Here is a 20,270-nt window from a genome sequence, read left to right as displayed (position 1 = left end):
GCATAGATGTCTATAGGCTTTCAAGTTCTTTCTTTATCGCAAAACATCTATAACTCTTAGCAGAGCTCATTATAGGACAGAAACAGAAACATAGCTTTCTACAACAAGGAAAATAAATTCGGTTACAGACTGTTTCATTTTCTTTCCTTTCTAAGCAGTTCTTCTTTCTGTTTCTTTCCCCCGTTTCATATTCTTGTTCTCTTCTTCCCATCTTACCTTTTCATGTCCAACCTCCAAAACAAGAAGGTTGGTTTAAGATCAGTCTCAACAAGATTTCATTTCTGTGTTGCAAGACTTGCTCTGTTTCTCACACTGGTTTTCTTTGTTTTCTCAGAGCTGTGTTTGATCTAATGGAAGGGTTAGAATCGGTTTACGCACAAGCTATATATGGAATGACCCGAGAGAGCAAAATCAAGGAGCATCAAGGATCAGATTTGATCTGGGGAGGAAATGATCTTAGCAGCTGTTTCATGTCTGATCTTGGAGTCACTGATGTTGGAAACAGACCTGCTTCGATAGATCCATCGTCACTGGATTGTTTGTTATCAGCGACGACGACGAACAGCAACAACACATCGACGGAAGACGAAGAAGGAATCTCTATGCTTTTCTCAGATTGTCAGACTCTTTGGAGCTTTGGTGGAGTCTCATCTGCAGAGTCTGAGAACAGAGAGATCACTACAGAGACAGCAACAACAACAACAACAAAGCCTAAGTCTTTGAAGAGAAACAGAGGAAACAGAGACGAGACACGAAGTCACTTCCGTCTTGTTCATCCTCCTCAAGAAGATTCCGAGAAAGGAAACTTCAAGCTCATATACGATGAGAATCAATCTAAATCGAAGAAGCCAAGAACAGAGAAAGACATAGGCGGTGGTTCTTCAAACATCAGTTTCCGACAACATTCAACTTCTTTGTCTGAAAATGTGGAGACAGATGCAGAGGCCATTGCGCAGATGAAAGAGATGATATACACAGCGGCTGCGTTTAGACCGGTGAATTTAGGGTTGGAGATTGTTGAGAAACCTAAGAGGAAGAACGTGAAGATATCGACGGAACCTCAAACGGCAGCAGCAAGGCAGAGGAGAGAGAGGATAAGCGAGAAGATTAGGGTTTTACAGACTTTGGTTCCAGGTGGGACTAAGATGGACACTGCTTCGATGCTTGATGAAGCTGCTAACTATCTCAAGTTCCTTAGAGCGCAAGTCAAGGCTTTAGAAAACTTGAGACCCAAGCTTGACCCAACCAATCTCTCCTTTTCCTCTCCTTCTTCGTTTCCGTTATTCCACCCATCTTTTCTTCCCTTTCAAAACCCTAATCAGATCCATCATCATTGACATAATCATAGCTTCTTGATTGTTATAGCAGTTCTCAAGAAAGACACTTCTATGTTTAGAGTGGTGTGTGGGCAGTATTGTTTCTACTTTCCAGTCTTTGTTTTTTTTGCATTTCTTTTTAAACAAAAAATTTAACCACTCTTTTGTAATATCTATGGAATTTCGAGGGTTGAAATTTTGAAAAACAGAGCCCAAAAGAGGATAATTTACTTATCTTTGCAACATTTTCACCCTTTGTTATTTTATTAGAGAAATCAAAAGAAAGCGTCAGATAATTGCAATTATGAAAAGATGATTATTAGCAAAAGTGTTTAGAAAGTGCCTCTGTCTCTTGAGGCTCTCTATTTTTAGTTTCGTTAAAAAGTTTTAGCTTTTCTATGAGAACTCTTTTTGAATATAATAAATTAAATATTCATCCTCCTTTTTTTGTACAGTATTCAATAAACGATCGGTCTCTGGAACTTAATTTATATAATACGAAATGTCTATATACTGCAAGGTTATTGAATCTGTGTATATTGTATACTACTTCCTCCGTTTCAATATATATGATATTTAAAGTGATTTTTGTTGTTTTATAATAAATAATGTTTTCACATATCTAGATTATTTTATCTTTACCAAAATCTGTATAACTAATATATTTTTAATATTTATATATATAATTAGAGAAATTTTACTTAAATCTTATTTTAATGTTATGTTTTAAAAAGATAGATTTTTTAATATACATGCATTGATGTAAAATATCAACTAATATGAAACAAAGGGAATATCTTTTTGGTTTCAGATCTGCTTTTTTCAAGATAACACTAATAACCAAAAGTCAGTATGTATATTTGCAGGTATATGCTGATTACTGAAGTGTTAGTGGAAGAAATTTATTACGAACCTAATTTTGACATAAGTGTTTAGTTCAAAACATTCTTTGGAGATTAGCAAAGAGTTAACAATGTTGAAGGCGTGCGCCTTGAGAATATAACTCCACCCGACTCAAACATCCTAAAATGCTCACCACATGCAACTCTCAACATTCCTCTCTTTTTATTCTTCTTTTTTGTCTTTGGTCTTTGTCTTATTTCCCCCCTAATATCTCCCTAAACACCATCTTCTTCGTTTAATAGTATTTTATGTTGTTCTTGTGATGGATGTGATTTTCTTTTTATTAAAAATGAAACCAAGTTCTCTGCATGTGTTTATAACTCACAATAAAGTGTTAGACCCATTGTTAACAAAAGTGATGTATACGTAAACATCAACAACTAGAATCATGACAGCAACTGGTTTGTGTCAGTCTCGTTATTGTATCACTATTTGGGTTGGTTCAAACCCACATTGTATATGAAAGAAAGTAAGAAAAGAAAACACAAACCGTCTAATCAAACTACAACAAGCTATAAATTTGGAGGAGTCTCGTGGTGAAGGCCTATTGCAACTTGGCTATGGGATGAAATTAAAATCCATCGGGTAACGATTATTAAGTCAATACAGTATGCAATGTAAATATGTAACTATCATTTTTAAGTTAGAGGTCATCAAGCAATGAAACAACCCGAAAGATACAACCGGCTAGGTTTGGTAATTTGTTATGAAAAAGTAGAGAGAGATAGAAAGAGAAAAGAGGTGAGAGGGTATTATTTTGGTTAGTGAATGAATTTTGGTTTTTTTTTGATGTTATACCATCCAATTTCCCAAGGTTTAAATATAAAGCGACAAACATTAGAAGTAAATATCTAAATTACATGATTTGGTAGATAAAATATAATCATTTGTATAATATAATAAGATCTTATATTCAAGTTGACTCCAAACAAACTTAAAACTCTAAGAAAACAATCATGTTGTATAATGTTTGAACTAAATAATAATCAAAAGAAAAATCAGGATTCGATGGAGGTTTGCAAGCTGGGGAGATACGAAGAATGATCATACTTGTTGACTTTCTAACTGATCGGTTATGGTGTTTGTTTGTTTCCATTTAACGTTTTAGACAAAGATGTTCTTGGAAGCAACCTATTTTGGGAAAGGTTAACATAACCTCAATTACCCTCTATATCTATATTAATAAAATAGACATGAAACTCTTCTCCTTACGCCACCTCAGCGTAGCATGTTTTTTTTTGCGCCATGTGTCAGCTCCTGCATCTATCGCTTTTGTTTCTTCTTTTTTTGATCAACTAAGCCATTCTGGCCGTGAAGCTTTCCTGTAACGTTTTTCCTGTCTTAAACTCTTGCTTTAATATCATTAAACTCAACCCCTTCTTTCCTCCCACTCCATCTCATTTATTAAGAATCACGAACAACATCTGTAACAGCTTCAGGCTTAACCTATAAATTAGTGTTTAGAGACGATGAGGACATGCACCGTTTGGATATATTATAGCCTAAACCATCTCTACCAAGCATCAGCACGTGAAGAACCCGAACATCATCACACAAAAGAGCGTTGTTTGATTCTTTAAAAAGGCAATGTGGGCTCTGCAATTCATTTGTTGCTCATTGAAATCTTAGCTAAGCCCAACAATGGCTTTCCTAACTCTCACTAACTTCCATTGTAACGTTCTCCAATGCCGAGCAATCACCATCGTAACGTTTCTCCAATTCCACAATTGTCTCATAAATCTAGCAAAGCAGAAAGAAACGGCACTTATGGCGGCTAAGAGGGTCAATATCTCAATCCCAAAGCAGATTTCTTTGAGTCAAAGCAGGAGATTGGGTACGTGTTGGAGATCTTCAAGGAGAAACAGAGGTAAAGCTTTCAACTTTCCACAACTATTCTCTTGATCCTCATCTGAGATTCACATTCAGCTTTTGTCACATGGTCTGATTCAAAAGTGTTAAAACTTTGTGCAAAAATGCAAAGCTTATGAATGATGCTTATAAAAATTTCATGGTGAAAACTGAAAACTATGAAAACAACCAAACCAGCTGATGAAGTAAGAGGTTTCTTTTGAATTTGAACTATTAAATTTCTTTATGGCCTATGTTTTTTTCTACATGATACTTAATGATTCTACCTACGAGCAGGAACAAAAAAGAACATTACCGTCAAGAAGTTTTACCATTATTTCTAGACGATATAACAATAGTGAGTGTCTTTTTAACTTTAACCTTTCAAAAATCCCTGAAAGCTTTTCACAAGCTCCCTTACATGACAATGTTTTCTATAGATATGCGGTGACAAGCGTTAACGTTACAAATCAAAGACCCCAAGTCGAATCAGTGAGTGATTCTATATTTCTCTGTTTTCTAACTTTTAAGCATAACAAACATCCCTAAAAAATCTTATTGTGCAACTCACTATGATATGTGCAGCTCATCCACGGCATATATGTATGTGAACACAGACTGTCAGATAAGTCAAAACCAGAGTTTGGTTCTTAGCTCAGGTTGGGAGTCATAGCAGAGAAGAACAAAGAAAATATTGAAGGTTTTGATCTATTCTAACCTCAAAAATGAAACCAACTTTTCCTCTGCAATGGTGATTATTTTATGCTGATTTTCTAAGTAAAGATCATTGGTATTTGAGTTCGGAGAAATTAACATTTCTTCTCGTCATTGTGAGAAATCCAATGAGGAATGTTAATCTCTTTTCCCGAGGATTGTTGAGAAATCCAGGTCGGACTTTTTCAATCTTTGAAATTATTGGTCTATGTATTTTAGTTTGAATAATTGTTTCCTTCCTACACTGCTATATTGCCAAGTTATGTCATTTTAATTGAAAATTTTGTTTTCATATTCAAAAGTGTTTAATATGGTGCTCCTGAAATTACAGAAATGAGATTTATATTTGGAGTACAGAGATTATTAAATAAATCATACTTTGTGGTGTCTTTTTGGGGTTTGTAATATAAATGTTATATAATCTCTGATCATTTTATTCTATTTAATTATGTAATTTATATATGTTTAACAATGTTAACGTCGTTATAATAATGAAAAACTGAGAAAAGGAATGTTTGATGAGATGTGAATTACAGGTTTTCATTCAATACAACCAACATCTAAAAAATTTGGAGATCAGAGTTATTAATTCAGATGAAAAGAAAAACGAATTCCAGTGAACATTTATATGCGGTTTGATTTATCTTATTGATCAGATGATTAATGTTTACATTACATTTATGTTTTTTCTTTGTTTAGTTACAGTTTGGTACACTTTAGCTTTTTTGACCAAATTATTTGATCTGAAATGGTACGTAACCAGAGTAAAAATAGCTAGAAGTATCATATTTTATTAGTTTCTGGAATATTAATTCATAAAAATATTTAAAGAAACATGAGAAAATTTCCAAAAAATATATATTTTTTTAAATAGAGTTCTATAAAAGCTATACTATTAACAAATCATAATCACTAAAATACTAAAGTTTAATCAAAATATCATTGAAAAAATACTTATGAACTACAACAAACAAATATTATATTATGTTTATAATTTGTTAGTTTATAATATTGTTTTATATTTAGAACGTATTTTGATCAAAAATTTAGAATGTATTAAAAAAATTCATAAAATTTTGAAATATTTTTCAGCTTAAAATATTTTTTAAAAAAACTTCATAAAAATATTTTATAAAATTATACACCCCGCCCGTAGGGCGGGCCAACCACTAGTATCTTAATAAATCTGAGATTTTGGTCCTACTAATCATTAGAATTCCAAGAGAAAATCCTCATGATACGCATGTACATTTATTATTTGTAGTTCTAAGACCATAATAATAAAAAATAACTAGATTTTGACCCGCACGCCCGTGCGGGTGTATATTTCAAAAATATATTTCTATTTACTTTTTATGTCAATATTAAAGTTGGATAAAAAATTCAAATATGAAGAACCAAACCGATCATGATCTGAAATAGTAATACCAAACCCGAACCAAAATTGATTAAATATCCAAATTATTTAAAATTTTGATATTTAAACAACTGAAACCATAACCAATTCGAACCAAAGTATTTTGAATATCAAAATGTATCCAAAAAAGATTTATATACTTATATATTAAATATTTTTTGTTTTAATGTATATAAAAACATACAAACTATATGTTACTTTTTGATTGGTTTAAATACTTGAAAATATATAAAAATAGTCAAATATAAATATCTAACATAATGGAAGTACATTCAAGACACCAAAAATAATTGATTTTTGATCCAAAATTTAAACCAAACCAATTTATATGTTTAGTTTAGGTATTCTGACATATGTTATTCAAATTTATATACAATATATTATTTTATTTATAGATTTTAAGAAATTCACAATATATAATGAATTTAAAAAAATAATTTAAATGGATTATCCGAATCCGAACTTAACCCGCAAAGATCCGAATTTTATTCGGACTGAAGTTTAGAAATATCTGAATGGGACTGAAATATTTGACCCCGGAAACCCAAAACCCAAACAGAACTGAAATGAATCTGAATGGATACCTGAACGCCATCCCTAGTCATAATTCGAACTGAAATTTAGAAATATATGAATGGGTTGAAATCTTTGACCCCGGAAACCCGAAATCCAAACAGATCCAAAACGAATCAGATTGGATACCTGAACGCGCAGCCTTATGATATGCCATCATATAATTAATTGTATTGGTCTATCATATAAATAATCATATAATTAAAAGTATTTTATATGTACCATCTTGTAAATAATCATATATATTATCTTCATGACATACTTTTATCCATATTTCAAAATTTTAATTTTTTGCATTAGTTTTCTCTGAATTATTATTAATTTTATGATTTTTTTTTGAAAATTGAACTCTTGATTTTTTATATTTGACTAAACTAAATAAGGTAATAATACTGTTTATAAAAATGTTTTATATAATATACTATTTATATTTCAGTTTGTGTTTATATTTTCACCATAAAAAATTGTAAATAAAAAGAATTATAAATATAGTGACAGAATTATAAATAAAAAGAAATATAGAAAACAATTTGTTTAATTTATTATAAAAACAATGGCTAAATATTTAAATAAAAAGAAATAATAAATATGTTATTCATGTTTTTAAACAATTCTCATTTGTTATTAATTTATTGAAAATACAATGGCTAAATGTGTAAATAAAAAAAAAGTATACATCTCTACTATCCATGTTTCCAAACATATCTCATTTATTTTATTATCCTTGTTTCAAAACAATTTAATTGTATAGTTCAACTTTAATAATATAGATATTCATGTTGCCAAACAAAATCTTGACCCGCACAACTGTGCGAAATAATAAATATGTTATTCATGTTTTTAAACAATTCTCATTTGTTATTAATTTATTGAAAATACAATGGCTAAATGTGTAAATAAAAAAAAGTATACATCTCTACTATCCATGTTTCCAAACATATCTCATTTATTCTATTATCCTTGTTTCAAAACAATTTAATTGTGTAGTTCAACATTTAATAATATAGATATTCATGTTGCCAAACAAAATCTTGACCCGCACAACTGTGCGAAATAATAAATATGTTATTCATGTTTTTAAACAATTCTCATTTGTTATTAATTTATTGAAAATACAATGGCTAAATGTGTAAATAAAAAAAGTATACATCTCTACTATCCATGTTTCCAAACATATCTCATTTATTCTATTATCCTTGTTTCAAAACAATTTAATTGTGTAGTTCAACTTTAATAATATAGATATTCATGTTGCCAAACAAAATCTTGACCCGCACAACTGTGCGGATGCATGTTTTACAGTATATACAAATTTTAGAAAGTTAAAATTTTACGGTTTCAGTTTTACTACTTTTATTTATTGTTTAAACTATGTATTTCATTACTGTGTCGTGTAATAGGGACGTCTATAAAATATTGTGAACCGTAAACATTGTAGTAAGAATTTTACAAATATATATACTTTTTGTAATTTAATAACTTTGTAACTTCATAATAATATATCATTCTTAAATACACTTAATAGGTGGATCACTATATAGTTATACTGTATTTATTAAATTATATATCAAGAAATTTTGGGAAAGATATTTAAAATATACAAAAACAGAAAATAACAATACGAAATATATATTATATAGATTATATTATGTTCTTTATTTATTAAAAACCCCCTTAGAATAAAACTATAAATAATTCTAATAATTTTTTTTAACAAATTAATAACAATCATCTGAACCCCAAGAATAAATATTAATTGTACTTTGGGTTATAATAATTTATGATTTAAGATAAGTCTATTATTTGTTCTTTAATATAGTGTTATCTATGTTTCCAAACAACACTATTTTTTTTTTACTATTATTATTGTTTCCAAACATTTTCAAAAGGTACTTCTATTTTAATAAGATAGATGTGTATATTTGAAAACACTTGTTACAATGTCTTTTTAAAAAAAAAATCATACGCAAATTGAAAAATTATTGTTAGAGATTGGAGCTGGTTGATGGTTAGACATAAGGCTACCCAACTAATTGTTGATCGATTTTTAATATGATATACAGAAGATAAATCCTTTTAACCATAATATTTTTGTCGACAGCATAATATAGCCCATAAAAATGTTGAAAAGAAAACGTATTGGGCTTTGATAATGAGAGAATGCAAGATGAATATTTAATCAAAACTCAGAGTTTAATGCTAATGGCATTCTGTTGTAAATAATAAGAAGAAATCAGGGTAATTTCTCATTTGTACTTCACTTTTAATATGATAGATATAAATAAAATCAAGAGCAAAGTATCTTCTCAAATCAGAGGATACACATTAGATGATGAAAGCTGAATATTTCATTACACTATCAACTTGGCAACTTCTTAGCTTATAAATAAAGAAAACAGCATCCAGTTGTCCACAATCACCAACAGATATGATATAACTCTGAATCATCCTTATTCTCCTTAAATATTCCTCAACTTGTTATTCTTCGGAAAATCTGTTTCACTTGATTACAATAAATAACATTTAACAATGATAGAAATTCATTCACCATTGACATAAATTCATTACAGAGCTTATATTTATTTTAAATAAAGAAAATTTCACTCCATAGAACGAAATATATAGCTTTTGCAGTTTAGCGAGGTCCAGGGGTAATTCCAATATCAAAGTTCATGCTCACTTCTATGGAACTCTGTGAGTTCATGTTATGACTCGTTCCTCCCCTTGAGTTTTCATATGCTAAACATTCATTTATTTCAATGACTACTTGTGACATGGTTGGTCTTCTAGCTGAAGAAGGATTCAGACACGACATAGCTAATTCAACTGCTCTCCAGACAGAACCAGAGTCATAATCTCCATAGAGATTTGGATCCATGATGTTTTTGATGTCCCCTTTTGTAAGCATTAATCCAACCCATTCTGCTATATGTGGTTTTTCACGACTTTGATTTATCACAGGTTGATTTGTGATGATCTCTAGTAGTACAATTCCAAAGCTATAAACATCGCTTTTCTCGTTCAACCAATTTGTTCGATAATATCTGCAAAATAGTTAATTTATACCATTAGAAGAGAAGAGAAGAAAATGGATACATTAATTAGGTTGCAAATGATGCACACAGGGAATTGATCTTTATATTGATTCTTAAAAAATCACTTATTAAAGACCTCTTAAAACTTACTCTGGATCAAGGTAACCAGGAGTTCCAGCAACAACTGTTGACACATGAGTTTCTCCTTCAATAGGAAAAGATCTGGAAAGCCCAAAATCAGCTAATTTGGCTTGAAAATGTTCATTCAACAATATATTTGTGGTTTTGACATCCCTATGAACCATTGGTGGTTTGCATCCATTATGCAAGTATTCCAACCCTATGCAACAAGATTTTTTTCACTGAAGTTTAAGAAAATAAATAGAAGAAAACAAATAACTACATATCCAAACTGATATCAAACCTTGTGCAGATTCGACAACTATTTTTAGTCTCGTTTCCCAGTTCAAAATAGATCCACCTCGTTTTCCTACATTTGAACCAATATATATAAACATGTGAAAACCCCATAAAAAGTATGATCTTTGTAAATATTCAATATTCTTACCTGACATATGTTCTCTTAGGTCTCCGTTAGCCATATACTCATAGATGAGAGCCAAATTTTCACCTTCATCACAGTATCCAACGAGGCCAACCAGATTTTTGTGGTGGACTCTGAGGAGAAGTTCCACCTAAACAATTAAAATAACCATACGATCAAAATTTGAATCCCTTAAGCATATTAATATTTTCTACATTTTTTCGTGAAAGTTTTGCTAAAATGTACCTCTGCTTTGAATTCTTTATACCCTTGAGAAGATGAGTGTGAGAGCATTTTAACGGCTACTTGTTCAGTACCACTTACAGTTCCATGATATACCATTCCAAATCCTCCTTTACCAAGGACTCTTTCAAAGTTATTTGTCATTGTTACCACCTCTGAGTAAGTAAATCTTTTGTTTTTCGTCATTATTGCCGGTTCTGAAGATCTGGTTGTTCTATCATCCGATACTTGTGTATATGATGATGGACCTAATGTCACAATGCATCACTTAAATGAACTTTCACATATGTTTTATGAATATATATCTATATTGTAATGTTTAATGTCAATCTTAAAGCTTTTTGTGTGTTTACCTTCAATGTTTGCGTTCTTTTTCTTTTTGAAAACAAGAAAGAAAGCCAATGCAGATCCAAGAACAACCAGGAACGCGACCGATGCAACAGCCGGTACTACAACATTCGGTTTCTTGGAACCACCATGTCCAGTTTTGTTTACACATAGTCCACCCAGACAAATAAGATCTGAGTTTCCTTCAAGACTGCGGGTTACCAGTAGTGTTAGTTACGATAATTGAACATGTCAAGTGGTTTTGTATAAACAGTATGATAAATAATTACTTTAACTTTAGTCCTTTCTTTTGTAAAATGGTTTGAGGAACAGTCCCATTAAGATTATTCCCACTTAAATTTCTGTTAGGATGGATACAAAGTTAGGAACATAACAGTTTTGTAAAGAAGGAAGCTACGAGACAGTAGAAATTGTATTTTCACAAAGGGACTCACATGACCAAGAGTGATTTCATGCCAGCTAGAAACTCTGGTACTCCCCCCGTCAAATTGTTATTGGACAAGTCCCTGATCAAGCATTTGAATATACATAGTACGTTATAATTAAGGTGAACAAGCAGTTTATTGTGATCAGATGCGAAATCAAGATACTTACAATTCCTGTAAATGGATTAGATCATTAATGCCAGGAGCGATGATCCCGGTTAACTGACTTGAGGATAGGTTTCTAAGCACATAATTATGAACACATTTCATGTATAATGATGACAAAAGATGTGACATTTTACTAAAACAATAATTTAAAGATTCATCTTACAAGGAAGTGATTATAGGTGGTGTGGAAATATCTAAGCTGTTGCAGTTTAAACCATCCCACAAAAACTGTTTTGGGACGCATGGATCTCCGTTCCATGTAACTCTAGTTAATCCATAAGTGTTTTGAATACCCTTGATGGCAACAACTGTAGAATAAATTCTTGTTAGTATCAATAACCAACCAAAAATGAAGGATTAGTATAGAGGGAAAAATTATATAGACATACCATCATCTTGGTTTGTTTCCAACTGTGGGAAATCAATCACAGTGAAAAGCTCGAGGGCGTTAATGAGAGGAGGCAGGGTAGACTTGGGCGTCTTCGTTAGCTCCAAAATGCATTTTCCTCCTTCACATTGTTGTGGTTGGGAGAAAAATATAGTTTCAGTGGCTAACATTCTAGGACTATAACGTTCATAGGCAAGTTTCCCATTCATTGTCACTTTGAATTCTCGGGTATCGAGGGGCTTTAGAGTTTGAATCTCGGCAAAATGTAAATATACATAGAATTGGGTTGTGGAAGACGGCAATGACCAGGTGAAGTTCCAGGGCCAAAAGGTACTTATAGGCGTTGAGGCTGACGCCATGACAATTTGTGGTGGTTCATAACCATTAGACGCGTTTACATTGAGATCAGTGGTTACTTCTGTCCACTCTTTTGAATCGAAGAACGGATACCATTTACGATCATGGACATCATTGGGATACCTAGCAGAAAATATTAATCCGTGTATCAAAATAACATTTAAAACACGGCTGGTCGACGTAGTAAACGGACCAAACCAAATTGAAATTTATAGTAAGATGGAACGCAAAATAAACCAAACTCGGATGTGATTTAACCAAACCGAATAAACCAAAATTAATTATTTATGTATTAATGTACACTGAATTTTATATTTTAATTAAGAAAACAGAAACTATCCCAAGCCAAGTAAAGCTAAAAGCAACTTTTCATATCTGATCGGACCCTCGGTCAAACCCGTGAACTCGATGACCGTATATAACTCAGTTCAGATTTATGAAAAACCTGTTTCTTGATAAAATTCAGGAAAACCACAAAAATCGTCATCAACCTTTACTATGCCATTTAAAGAAACTAGAGAAAATAGTGACAGAGAAAATTAAAAAATATTGATATAATTTTTGTTATTGATAATTTACTCTAACTTTATGTTTATTTTTATCTTTTAAGATTGAAAAATCAATTTTATAATTATTATTATTTAATTATTTATTTTCTTAAATTTTTTCCAAAGTCCTAATTCGACATTAAAAATTGTCAAATAATTGTTTTCCATGGCAAGTAATTTTCGATTTTTTTGTCAAATATCCCAATTATGTTTTGTGATAAAAAGTAAAACATATTTTTATATTATCTTATGTCTTCGATGATTGACAATCTTATACTAATATATTATTAAAATTTATTAATTTATTGACTTGCGGTTCAACCACGGTTGATCTAATGAACCGGTGACCTAGAAAGCAATATGGTGCAGTGTTCGGATGGGTTTGAAAATATTGGTTAAACAAAAACAAGTCAACAGTTTTGACATGTTTTCCTAAAACTCGAAAAACCTTAAACTGAACCGGAAGCTAAAACAGAACTTGGTTAAATAAAAAGGGCGTGACTGATACCTTATGGTGCGGTCTGACGTGCTGAAATAATATCGGAAGAAATACTTCAGCGAGCCGCTCTGAGTATTGTAAGTATTGTTCTTAAGTGGTCGTAGCTCTAAGGTATTAATAAAAGGATTACTTGTTCCCGTCTTAACTAGACAGACCTGCAGAGACTTAGATATGGTTCTGTGGATGATCTCTTCGATAGTACCATTGGTCCGTCCATTCATATCAACCGTTGACCAAACATTCGGACCAAGGTAAAGATCAAAACTCGGGTCGTTGGCGAGACCATCGTAGTTACCGTACACGAAAACGGCTTTAATCAGATAGTTTGTGCCTTCCGTGACATTCACGGTATAACAGTTTCGGACACCATCTGGAAAGTACCTAAGCTTTAAAGACGGTTTACTGAAGATTGCCTCAAACTCCTTTTGGATTTTTCCGGTTTTGCCACTTTGCACAAAACCATCGTCAGTTGAGTATGTTAATCCGGTTGAAGGATCGTTGTAAGGAGGCTCGTTTGGGGATAACCCGCAATCCAAACTGATGAATCCTAGTAACCCATGAGCCAAATGTATCAAAACAAATAAGAACCGCGTTTACTACGAAAATGGGTTAAAGACAACAAAAATGTAGGTTGATACCTTTTTGGTTTTGAGCTTCAACGTGGTGTAAAAGTGAAGAAAGTGTGATACATATCAACGTTAACGCACATAACCGAAGTGCCTGAGGCTGTTTCTCCATTAGTCTCCTATGGTGCAAAGGAGATAGACATGTACAAAAATAAATTTCAGAAAGGTTTTGGGATATCTTTGTAGTGATGGAAATAGTTGAAAGCAAATAAGCACGATGTAGTTTTTGTAGGTCAACCTGTGAATTAACAAATAAGACAGAGTCAGCTGTCTGCAGCCGAAACAATTAAACTAATAAGTATGAATTGATTTTCATTCTATAAAAAAAATTATAACTCGACGATCAACAATTTCCCCTTGATCCTTCATTTTTAACGTTGTAATTCTTATGTATGTGTTCTAACAAAATTTATCCATGCTTTGAAAAATAATTCAAGAAACTCACTTTTCTTTCATTTTTTATTGTTGTCATTCACGTATTGCTATAATATTCGTTCCAGAAAGCAACCAAATAAATCGCAATTCATATTTTCATTTTGTTAATAGCGATTAAACTGAATTGGTTCTTCTGCAAGTGAAAAGAATATGCTACATTCTCTACAACGTGGAAAAAAGTAATTTTACACCATTTTAAAAGACGCAAAGATCGACTGGAAGATCGAAATGATACCAAAACGCCGAAATTACAACAACCTTGGATAATAATTAAAGAAAAACACAGGAACTGGCTTCGCTGGTCCAGAGAGGAGACGTGCATGCAACACACAAAACCTTCTTATGATTCAAATGTTTGTTGACTTTGACCTCATTCGATGATTATTTGATCTGCCTTTATTTGTTTTTTCCTGGTAATTAATTAGGTTATCATCAGACAAGAGTTCCATTGTTGAAAGTTGAAACATAATTTCATCAATTATCACTTGGTTATTAAAGCTAGAGCAATACTAAGTTCTTTCAAGCATTTTAACAAATAACTTCCTGACATAAGATAGCTTAAGATGTGAATGAGAGTGATCAAGTCTAATCTAGCATTAACAACAACTAGGTCTAATTAATATTTATAGTGGGTTAACATGAAAAGAGTAAATATAGGATGATTAGTGAACTATCTAATCTATTAAAACATAAATATATTTTATATTTAACTCTAAGTTTTACTCAATAGTTACCATTCTATACCATTCTTTTTAATTAAATATTATCTAATTAAATATAACACATCAAAAATAATATTTATTATCTATAAAAATCCAAAACGTGATTCTCTTTAACCTATATTTTGCTTTAATTAATTACATTGCCATATAAATCAAAAATGTATTTATTAACTTGCCATATATTTTGCTATTATCAAAACTATATGCCATGTAAATCTAAACTAATAATTTATTATCATCTAAATAAACTATCTTGTCATTATTATTTTCCAAATATATAGATCGCGTGCATCCTATGTGTAATTACTCCTAAATATAATTCCAAGTTTTAATATAAAAATATTCAGGTACAAATAAATAATTCATTTTTATAATTTACAATAATTAAATTGAAAAAAATATTATAATTTTGTATATAAGTAACAGAAATTTGACATAAACGAAAAAAAATCAAAAATATTTATATTAACTATCATTTTCGGATTTTTCGGGTTACCCATTTGGATTCAGTTAATAACACTTTGGGTTCGAATATTGTTATACCACCCTACAAGACCCGTTCGGATATTATATTTTGGGTCGGATAACAGTTCGGGTTTTTTGGTTCGGGTTCAGTTCCGATTTCGGATTTCGGATTTTATGTCTATGCCTAAGTGACACTATATCTTTGAAGTTTTACTGATAAAAATTTAAAATTTAAAATTTAAAAGTTTTCTTCTGGAAAACAAAAAAGAAGTTACAAAGTGACTTTTGGAAATATTCTAAGAAACTCCGTTCGATTTGATCATATGTAGTTCTTAGTACAACGATCCCGGCTCTTCAGTGAGTGAAAGGCTTCATTAGCAAGGAGATTGTTGTTGGAGATGTGACGTCCCGGTATATATGCTGCTTGATTCTCAGTTACTAATGCTTGGAATTATGGATTTGAGCCGCCAAAAGAGAATTTTTAAATAATCTTACAAATCACATTACATTAATGAGATCGGTCGGAAATCTTTCATCGTTGAAGGAGGATTCACTTTAGGTACAAGACACAAGTTAGTATGGTTAAAACCGTCTGGAAACTCTCCCGTATCAAAAAATCATGTCTTAACTGCTAATTTCAAAGAATCATGTCTTAACTGAAAAACAAAGCTTTGTATTCTTAGCTACGCTGTTTTACATTATTGCTCAGAAAAAGCTAAAAAAAAAAAAAATCAAAGTCATTGTCATCTCTGGTTCAGTGTTTACACACAGACGCGCAAAACTTTCTATAATGAACCAAACAGAGTCTTTTTTACCTTTATTCATATCGTTTCTTCTGCTTATCAGTAACCTCTGGAGGCAAAGACAGGAACTGAGTGATTTTCTGGACCTGAGAGACGTCAATCCTGTAGTTTTTAGCTATCTCATCCACACTCATCGGACCGTTGTGATCCTGAGCCTTTCCCTGATAGAGAAGCATGATGTGTCTGACTTGTGCCACGTTCAACGTTCCTTGAGGCACCGGTTTCTCCTCATACCTTGTTGATTCAGGAGTTGTGTTCCGGAGCTTTGGCAGCGGCCTCTTCGACGTTTCCACTACCGATGCCTATATATAAATCACAAAGTCTCAACTTTGTTTATATACACCTACTCTACGTTGTTTCAGTCCAATATAACATTCTAGAGCATAGGAGAGACATTAGGAACCATCTCGTCATCATTTTTTCAATTTTATTCACCTAAAAATCAATCAGCTAACAAGACAACAAAACTTCACAAGACTGAACTTTTCTACACAGCACAAAAGGCTTTCCAAGAACATTCTCAGTAAAACAACTACACACATAATCCAAAACAGTGAAACTAAGGGCTAATACATTAACTATCAATATAGATTTTGTCCAGATAAGATAAATTAGTAGGAATCAGACACTACTAACCTCTCCCATCTCAGCTTTGCCACCTGGTTTAGCCTTTATTCTCCCCACCATTTGATTCAACATTGTATCGTACTTTGGGTCTCGTTCTTCTAAAACATTATCATCACTCCTTCTTCTTCCACCTTCATCTGCCCACAAGATTCACCACTGAATCAATATTTCATAATAAAGGTGAAAACTTTCGATTACCCAAACGCTGAGATAATCAATTTAAAGTTTACCAGAAACACTATTGACGGCGGCGGTAGACGGTGATTTCCCGGCGGTGGTGAGCTCTTCCTTCGGAAGAGATCTCCGATCGGCGGCGACCCTTGATGGAAATCTCTCAACTTCTTTGACTTTCCCAACGGCTCGACGCAGTTGCTGACCCATTGAAAGACCAGACCCAACTCTTCTTCAGAGGATACTCAGGGAAGCAGCTTCTGTTGCGTTCTTCATGTTAAGGAGGACTAGTTCAGATGGAAGCAACGTGTTCGCGTTCAAGGGTTTACACGCGCCTAATCTGAGAGACGGAGACAAAACATTTGCTTTTTTTTTTAATTTCTTGTTTTGATTTGCGGTCGAAAGGAGTCGAACTCACGCACTGGACCTCAAAAGTCTTTGTTTTTGTTCTTTTGGTAAACGGGTTTGATAGTTTTTCTAAAGCCCAAAACGGTATGGATCAAAAGCCCATAACGTTTTCAGCCCGGAGTAAAATGTGTTGTTGATGCATGTCGCTTGGTCGGTATGGATTAAAGCCCATAACGTTGCATGTACGCTTGATCTTGAAGCTCCATGACGTCTTACCTCAAGGTTGGGAACAAAGTTGTCTTCAACTTAAATTGTTCTACTATATATGTCACTAGACGATAATATCATATGACTAATTAGCATAATATTTCAAATTACTTGATTTTATAAATTTTTTATTAATTTATTAATAAGAACATACATAACGAAACAACTTCAAAAGCTTCAATCGGTTTATGCTCCTATGTTGGAACCGGAACAAGACTTGGAAGATATGCATAGCCGGGGATATAAGGCCAGCTAAAACCTCGTTTATGTAGCTCTATCTCTTCTTTATTTATCTCACCCTCTCCAAAAAGATAGATACTAACACTTGCGTACTTTTCATCCACTGCTACTTCCTCACAACATACAGCAACCCTATTATTCTTATCAATAAAATGCACCTGAGTAGCAAGATCATCGGCAGCACGAAATACTGGGCAGTCAGGTCTCGTCACACTAAAGAACTTGGTCCACGATATGATCAAGAACGATATGTTTGTAACCCATACATCGATCTTCTCCGTTTTTTTGTTATGTTGTGACAAAGAAAGATTAGTTCCTCTGAAAGATGATAAGTTGACAACATCATCATGTGCATCATAGTCAAAGGGAAGAGAGGCCAAGGGCTCAAACGTCTCGGTAGAGAAGTTAAAACTTTGGATGAAAAAGCCAGATTGGTTCCATTTAGCAATCCAATACATGTTTCCCATGAGTGACACTCCTCTACAAGGTGTAACCACGTGCCAATCCAAAGAAACTTCATATTTTTTCCAAGAGTTAGATCTGAGTTCGTAGATATCAACCATTGTGTTTGTGTACTGGTTTGTAAAAGAAGCATTGCCCCCAAACCTCAAGATTTTATACCCACCATCCCTAGATAGACCGTTGTATCCGATACCACCGTAGAAACAGTTAATGGAATAAGAACTCTCTGGTTTGATCCATCGAACTTGATTCAAACATGGGTTCCAAACTGCCATCGCAGACGACTCTAAGATGCATAACAACAAGCCATCACAGTGAATCATAGTATAAATATCAGGTTTAGTTTGAAACTCGTATGGGAGTGCAAAAGATGAACAAGCTCTGGTCATGGGACTGATGATTGTAACCTTGCGATCACTATTGATCCGTATGAAGTGCTCCTCGATGAGAGCCAAGTGCTTGTTGATGAATCTCTTGTCATTGAAAAGAGCGAACCATCGTTTGCATGTTAACTTGAATCGTATAAGAGATTTAGTTGGAACTCTACAAAGTATTTCCTCACATAATTCGAGAGGTAAGGATGAACACTCATTCGAATCCATCACCAGAGAGATGTATGGCTTCTTGATATTTTTGAATATATGTACAAATTAATGTCTCTAAATAAAAATGATGTCTTCTTTTTTTATAAAGATTATTTTCAAAAGTGATCTAATAATTTCCTTGAAATAAGATGGCGTGGACCAACCATTTTCAACTTATCTAATTACTCTGAACTAAAATATATGAAATAAATCAATGAAAGTAATTAGTAACATAAAGACAAAATTTGAAATATATTTTCCACTTTAACTAAATAAAATATATGACATATATATTCCTATAAAAGTTAAGTAAATTTCCTAGAACTGTGGATTTATTAACTTTGTCTTTAACTAGTAATCAAAGATCAATTTAGTATTGCTCAAAAATCAAAGGTAAATTATGTTATGTGAATTGCTTTCTAATGGGTCTAAGGAGGGGGGGGGTTATTAGGATATTGATTTGTGTAGAATTAAGAACTTTAAAAGTTATGTGAATCTGAAAATATGTATATTTGGATTAATAAATGTTATCATATCTTTTATATAAATTACTACAGATTTTCATGGGTTAGTTTAACTCTTTTACATCATTCCCTTTGCAAAGTAAATTTATGATTTATGTTTTAGTGAGAATTTTCAAAATTAATTGCAAAAATATTTATTTGTTTATAAGAAGATGATCATATTAATATGATAAGTAATATCTAAATTGTTTTTATGATTGTCTAAGAACTTTTCTGTTATTTTACTTTTTATAAATCATGAAAATACCATTAGTGAAAACTATGATTATCCAATGAAATGGTGAAAAGGTAAGTACATAAATATAACAAATTATTTTTTTGTACATGTAATTTAGATTGAAGTTGTATTATATCTTTATTAACAATAGTTAGATTGCTTCTTAGATTTTTTTTTCTTATCACAACGGTCTCGAAATTAGCATAGATATAAGGTCTTTTGTTTCATCATCCATGCGTGCAGAGCATCTAAATGCAGTTGTAGTTTGTTGTTCATTTTGCAAATTAAGAAATAGATTTATACGCAAAAGCTGGATGCAAAATCAAACTCATATGATAAGTTTTAACAAGAGTCTAAACTTACTTTGGTGAAATGTAATAATAATTAAAATTAATTTGGTTTATATAATTTACAATATGCTGAAAAATGACAATTTAAACAAAATTAAATACT

General features: G+C 32.2%; 4 protein-coding genes across 8 annotated transcripts; 1 reads left to right on the top strand and 3 right to left on the bottom strand.

Annotated features, from left to right (window-relative positions):
- Positions 1-1,556, top strand: LOC130512885 (transcription factor bHLH87-like). The gene is made up of 2 exons (XM_057011338.1): positions 1-246; positions 335-1,556. The coding sequence occupies exon 2, from the start codon at positions 351-353 to the stop codon at positions 1,335-1,337; it is 987 nt and encodes a 328-aa protein (XP_056867318.1). The 5' UTR covers positions 1-246; positions 335-350; the 3' UTR covers positions 1,338-1,556.
- A 7,780-nt stretch (positions 1,557-9,336) lies between these two features.
- LOC108856639 (receptor-like protein kinase At3g21340) lies at positions 9,337-14,064 on the bottom strand. 5 transcript variants are annotated; one of them, XM_018630487.2, is made up of 13 exons: positions 13,965-14,064; positions 13,336-13,873; positions 11,924-12,402; positions 11,698-11,842; positions 11,536-11,607; positions 11,376-11,447; positions 11,211-11,282; positions 10,947-11,131; positions 10,597-10,841; positions 10,375-10,501; positions 10,231-10,296; positions 9,957-10,146; positions 9,337-9,815 (listed from the first exon to the last, which is right to left on the bottom strand). In XM_018630487.2, the coding sequence occupies exons 1-13, from the start codon at positions 14,062-14,064 to the stop codon at positions 9,407-9,409; spliced, it is 2,700 nt and encodes an 899-aa protein (XP_018485989.1). In that variant the 3' UTR covers positions 9,337-9,406. The 5 variants fall into 5 exon arrangements, with proteins under 5 accessions (XP_018485989.1, XP_056867314.1, XP_056867313.1 ...); XM_057011334.1 differs by lacking the exon at positions 13,965-14,064 and having other exon boundaries at positions 10,597-10,820; positions 11,924-11,982; positions 12,106-12,402; positions 13,336-13,864; XM_057011333.1 differs by lacking the exon at positions 13,965-14,064 and having other exon boundaries at positions 10,597-10,820; positions 13,336-13,864.
- Positions 14,065-16,226: 2,162 nt separating this feature from the next.
- LOC108856640 (uncharacterized) lies at positions 16,227-17,534 on the bottom strand. The gene is made up of 3 exons (XM_018630488.2): positions 17,235-17,534; positions 17,014-17,141; positions 16,227-16,679 (listed from the first exon to the last, which is right to left on the bottom strand). The coding sequence occupies exons 1-3, from the start codon at positions 17,383-17,385 to the stop codon at positions 16,392-16,394; spliced, it is 567 nt and encodes a 188-aa protein (XP_018485990.1). The 5' UTR covers positions 17,386-17,534; the 3' UTR covers positions 16,227-16,391.
- A 450-nt stretch (positions 17,535-17,984) lies between these two features.
- On the bottom strand, positions 17,985-19,115 carry LOC108858858 (F-box/WD-40 repeat-containing protein 1). Its single transcript, XM_018632719.2, has one exon. The coding sequence runs from the start codon at positions 19,092-19,094 to the stop codon at positions 17,985-17,987; it is 1,110 nt and encodes a 369-aa protein (XP_018488221.2). The 5' UTR covers positions 19,095-19,115.
- Positions 19,116-20,270: the final 1,155 nt, after the last annotated feature.

This window comes from Raphanus sativus, chromosome 5 (genome assembly GCF_000801105.2).
Source record: "Raphanus sativus cultivar WK10039 chromosome 5, ASM80110v3, whole genome shotgun sequence".
Classification (NCBI taxonomy): domain Eukaryota; kingdom Viridiplantae; phylum Streptophyta; class Magnoliopsida; order Brassicales; family Brassicaceae; genus Raphanus; species Raphanus sativus.
The sequence above is the reverse complement of the archived record's forward strand: the minus strand, read 5'-3'. Positions and strand labels throughout refer to the sequence as shown.

What these genes read in the sequence shown, in the direction of transcription:
- LOC130512885 (XM_057011338.1), top strand. Translation starts at nt 351, where the DNA reads ATGGAAGGGTTAGAATCGGTTTACGCACAAGCTATATATGGAATGACC.
- LOC108856639 (XM_018630487.2), bottom strand. Translation starts at nt 14,064, where the DNA reads ATGGAGAAACAGCCTCAGGCACTTCGGTTATGTGCGTTAACGTTGATA. An exon ending in CTAATCCATTTACAGGAATT is followed by an intron (nt 11,448 to 11,535) that starts GTAAGTATCTTG and finishes ATGCTTGATCAG; the next exon opens with GGACTTGTCCAATAACAATT. An exon ending in AAGAAAGGACTAAAGTTAAA is followed by an intron (nt 11,132 to 11,210) that starts GTAATTATTTAT and finishes GGTAACCCGCAG; the next exon opens with TCTTGAAGGAAACTCAGATC.
- LOC108856640 (XM_018630488.2), bottom strand. Translation starts at nt 17,385, where the DNA reads ATGGGTCAGCAACTGCGTCGAGCCGTTGGGAAAGTCAAAGAAGTTGAG. An exon ending in CGCCGTCAATAGTGTTTCTG is followed by an intron (nt 17,142 to 17,234) that starts GTAAACTTTAAA and finishes TCTTGTGGGCAG; the next exon opens with ATGAAGGTGGAAGAAGAAGG. An exon ending in GCAAAGCTGAGATGGGAGAG is followed by an intron (nt 16,680 to 17,013) that starts GTTAGTAGTGTC and finishes ATTTATATATAG; the next exon opens with GCATCGGTAGTGGAAACGTC.
- LOC108858858 (XM_018632719.2), bottom strand. Translation starts at nt 19,094, where the DNA reads ATGGATTCGAATGAGTGTTCATCCTTACCTCTCGAATTATGTGAGGAA.